The sequence below is a fragment of the Triticum urartu genome, chromosome 5A (genome assembly GCF_056163025.1).
Source record: "Triticum urartu cultivar PI428250 chromosome 5A, HENAU_Tu73, whole genome shotgun sequence".
Taxonomy (NCBI): domain Eukaryota; kingdom Viridiplantae; phylum Streptophyta; class Magnoliopsida; order Poales; family Poaceae; genus Triticum; species Triticum urartu.
In genome coordinates, this window is record NC_141877.1 from 41,562,309 (window position 1) to 41,565,798 (window position 3,490).

The 3,490-nt window shown below is 50.7% G+C and overlaps 1 protein-coding gene across 1 annotated transcript; it reads left to right on the forward strand.

The window, feature by feature from the left end:
- The first annotated feature begins 1,036 nt into the window (after positions 1–1,036).
- On the forward strand, positions 1,037–3,097 carry LOC147967839 (uncharacterized). Its single transcript, XM_087523277.1, has 2 exons — positions 1,037–1,460; positions 3,030–3,097. The coding sequence occupies exons 1-2, from the start codon at positions 1,037–1,039 to the stop codon at positions 3,095–3,097; spliced, it is 492 nt and encodes a 163-aa protein (XP_087379403.1).
- Positions 3,098–3,490: the final 393 nt, after the last annotated feature.

The following is a 3,490-nucleotide window of genomic DNA, read 5'->3' on the forward strand; positions in this document are numbered from 1 at the left end:
CTGTCTTGACCAGATGAGCGTGCAAACTACAATCACCAGGGTGTCAGGTAGGGCCAAAAGACTATTTTAATTTTTTTTAAAAACTTCGAGACGGCCACATAGCATGGAGCCGACCCCAATGATTTTAAGCTTACAGGCACGGTACACACTATCCTAGACTACTCTACACATGAAACTGCCACACGAGCGTCCGGGCTGCGCTTGGCTCTTCGCCTCTTCGGGAAGTCGAACAATGATGGAGTACTACTGCACTGGAGGAGTACTACAGTACGCTTCTGGCCATCTGACACCGATTGAACTACTGCATGTCCACCACGTGCGGGAGGGAGAGCGTGTAGCGAAAGCTTCTCCTAGTCTTGCCAGCCACCACGCTCATGGGCGAGGGAGGGACGCTCCTACCTTTGCGTGTATGACAAGTGGGCCCGACAGGTGTGTGGCCAACCTGTCATGCTGCCAAAGGCAGGTGCAGTTAAGTCGGCGAGGGAGAGGATAATCAAACTTCTCGTTGATGTACGAGTTGACGCGACACATCAAAGCACTGCACTCGATATATTTCAATAATTTGCGTTTATCGATGCATTAATTACAATGCATGCATGCATGCCGTGACTCTCCTTTTGATACTTGCATGTGTTGATTTAATGCACCTTGAAGTAGTATAAAATATGTGACGGTAAAGCTTTGTAATACCCCGGCCCAAGTCGAGAGATGGTTGTGCACGAGGAGGGCGAGATCATGCAGACCGAACAGGACCCGACGATGGAGCTCTCTAAGGTCTCGATGGACCTCACCATGCTCCACTACCCCATGTGCCTCCGCCCCTTGACGCCTCCAGTATTTGAGGTTCAAATACACCTTGTCCGTTCGGCTGATTGAGCAAAGTGCAACTTTCTTGATTGATGTGTTGTTCGATTGATTTCTGCAATGCAAGGGAGGGCACCTAGCCTGCATGGACTACCGCGTCGAGTGCCCCAGGAACCAGCGGTAGTGCCAGAAGTGCGAGCGCGGCGGTGGCTTCGACGTGCGGAACACGGCGATGGACTCCGTCCTTCCGTCGGTGAGGGTGGAGTGCCCGCACGAAGGCTGTGGGCTCTATGTCACTTACCACAAGCTCGCCGATCACCAGAGCGTGTGTCCGCTCGCGCCCTACAAATGTCCCGTGCCCGTCTACGACAACGAAGGCCCGCTGCCGGCGCTCTACCACCACATCAGCACCGCGCATCCCATGCCCGTGCACAGGATCCAGTACGGCAAGGTGCTCCAGTTGCAAGTGCCACTGTTGGAGCCACGGCTCTTGCTGTTCGCGGAGGAGGACCATCGCGCGTTTTTCTTGGTCGGCGGTTTTATCGACATCGGCACGCCTATCGTCGTGTCGGTCGTCTGCATCAAAGCGGGGGCGTCCCCACTGCCGCACTACGTGGCCAAGCTGTGGGCGAACGGCCCGTCGAGGGAGCCCAAAGGTACGATCGATGCCGTCAAGGTGGAAATGGAAGTGACAAGTAGCAAGGATCCCGGTGACATCGACGTGCAGGAGCTGACCTTCTTGGCAGTTCCGCCCAAGCTGCTGGCCGGGGCTAAGCTTCTGTCCCTCCACATTCAGATTGACAAGCTCACGTCCTAAATGTTTCTACAGTGCCTTCTATTTATCTTAGTAATATGCTAATATAGGGATTACCTTGGTCTACTTTAGCTTAAGAAATGGTGGGTTTTGATGGCGATAAAAAATTATGTTTATCAATGCATTAATTGCAATGCATGCATGCATAAAGTAAATGCATTGGTCAATTTTCTCTTAACACTTGCATGCATTGATTTAATGCACCTTGGAATCTGAACATGTGTTGGGGAACAACCAAATTGAGCCTTAGAAAATGGAAAAACTAAAATTTTGAGATAAGCCCTATAAAACCGGAAAGGAGAGAGTAGAAAAAGAAGTACTCCATCCGGGAATAGTGCCACACTTCGAAACTTGAACCGTCAATAAATTTTGAGCTTGCGTTTCGTCACATTCCAAATTACTCCATGCTATATTGAATTGCAAACCTATTCACACCGATCATAACCAAAACGGTTTCCCACTTAGGAGCGTATTAGTACTCGGTTATAAATACTAGTATGCCAAGATGACTGCGCATTCCTCCTCAACTCCTCATCCACAAAAACAAACAAGCCATTCAGCATCCTTCCCTTGCGTCTGCCATGGCCAGCGTGAGTTCTGGGTCGAGAGATTGCCACCAGGGAGAGGCGAGCATGGAAGTGGAAGCACGAGAGATGTCCCGCCTCGCTGCGAGAGCAGCCGACATGTCCCGCCGCGTGGAAGTAGCAGCACAGAGGTCCCGCCACGCCGCTGAAGCAGCACGGAGGTCCCGCCACAACGTCGATGCAGCAGACTGGTCCAGCCACGCCGCGGAAGCAGCAGAGATGTCCTGCCGCGCCACGAATGCGGCAGAGATGTCCCGCCGCGCCACGGCGGCCTGGGAAAATTTCTCACGTGCAGGCGACGACTGTTACAGGCGTATGCATGCGATCGTCCATAGCCAGATGGATCAGATCTCCCGTTTTGTGAGGTTGCAGGACGACATGAAAGACTCGTTTGAACAGGCTATCGGCGCACTAAGGGAGGGCAATGAGAGGCTCCGGGCCGAGCGCGACCTGCTGAGGGAGAAGATCATCCAAAGTGCAGACCAGCAGGAGGAGACCACTGCCTTGTTGAAGGGGACCGGCGTCATCGTCAACAAACTTATGGACGAGAATGACATGCTCCGCAACGAGCGCCAAAGGCTGGTGGAGGAATCTGTGGATGTTCTCAAGTAGCATCTTGAGGACACGAAAGATCTCATCGTCGCTCGCCGCGGAGACTAGTTCCCGCGACCTGCAGCAACGCATCAAGAAAGATGAGATCAGCGAGCCAGATCCTTGTCTTCCTTCTTCTTTTTCCCTTGTGTATTTCGGGCGTAGCCGCATGTGGCTTTTTTAGTTATCTTTCTAATTATGTAAGACAATTAATCGTCCTTATCTTTCTGTGGAAGATCAATGTTGCGAGGCTGGAATGAAGAAAACTCTTGCTGTGGCGACCCTGGCGTTGCTGTTCTTCTAGTTGTTGCTGGGCTTCCTTCAGTTTCCTGGTTTCTTTTGATGTAATAATTGGTTTAGGATGTGGATTGTGTCGTCGGTTGTAATGTTGGGTACTAGCGCGGATGTTTGGCCTTTGTTGGCCTCTTGGGATGTTGCGATTTCAATCTGGTAGCTTTTAGTCCTTCGTGTTAGGCTGGAGTTGTGCTGAACTTCTTGTGAATTTTGGTGGTTTTCAGTAATGAAAATCGGAAGGGACAAGCCCTTCTTTGATCAAAAAAAATTTAATCGTCCTTATATATTCATCAGTCTTGCTATAAGTCACAGTAGATGCTATATAGGTCCGTCGGATCTTACATCAAGATCCGTGCTTTCAGATTTTCCTTTTTCTCTCTTAAATCTTAGTCGAGTGAGACAT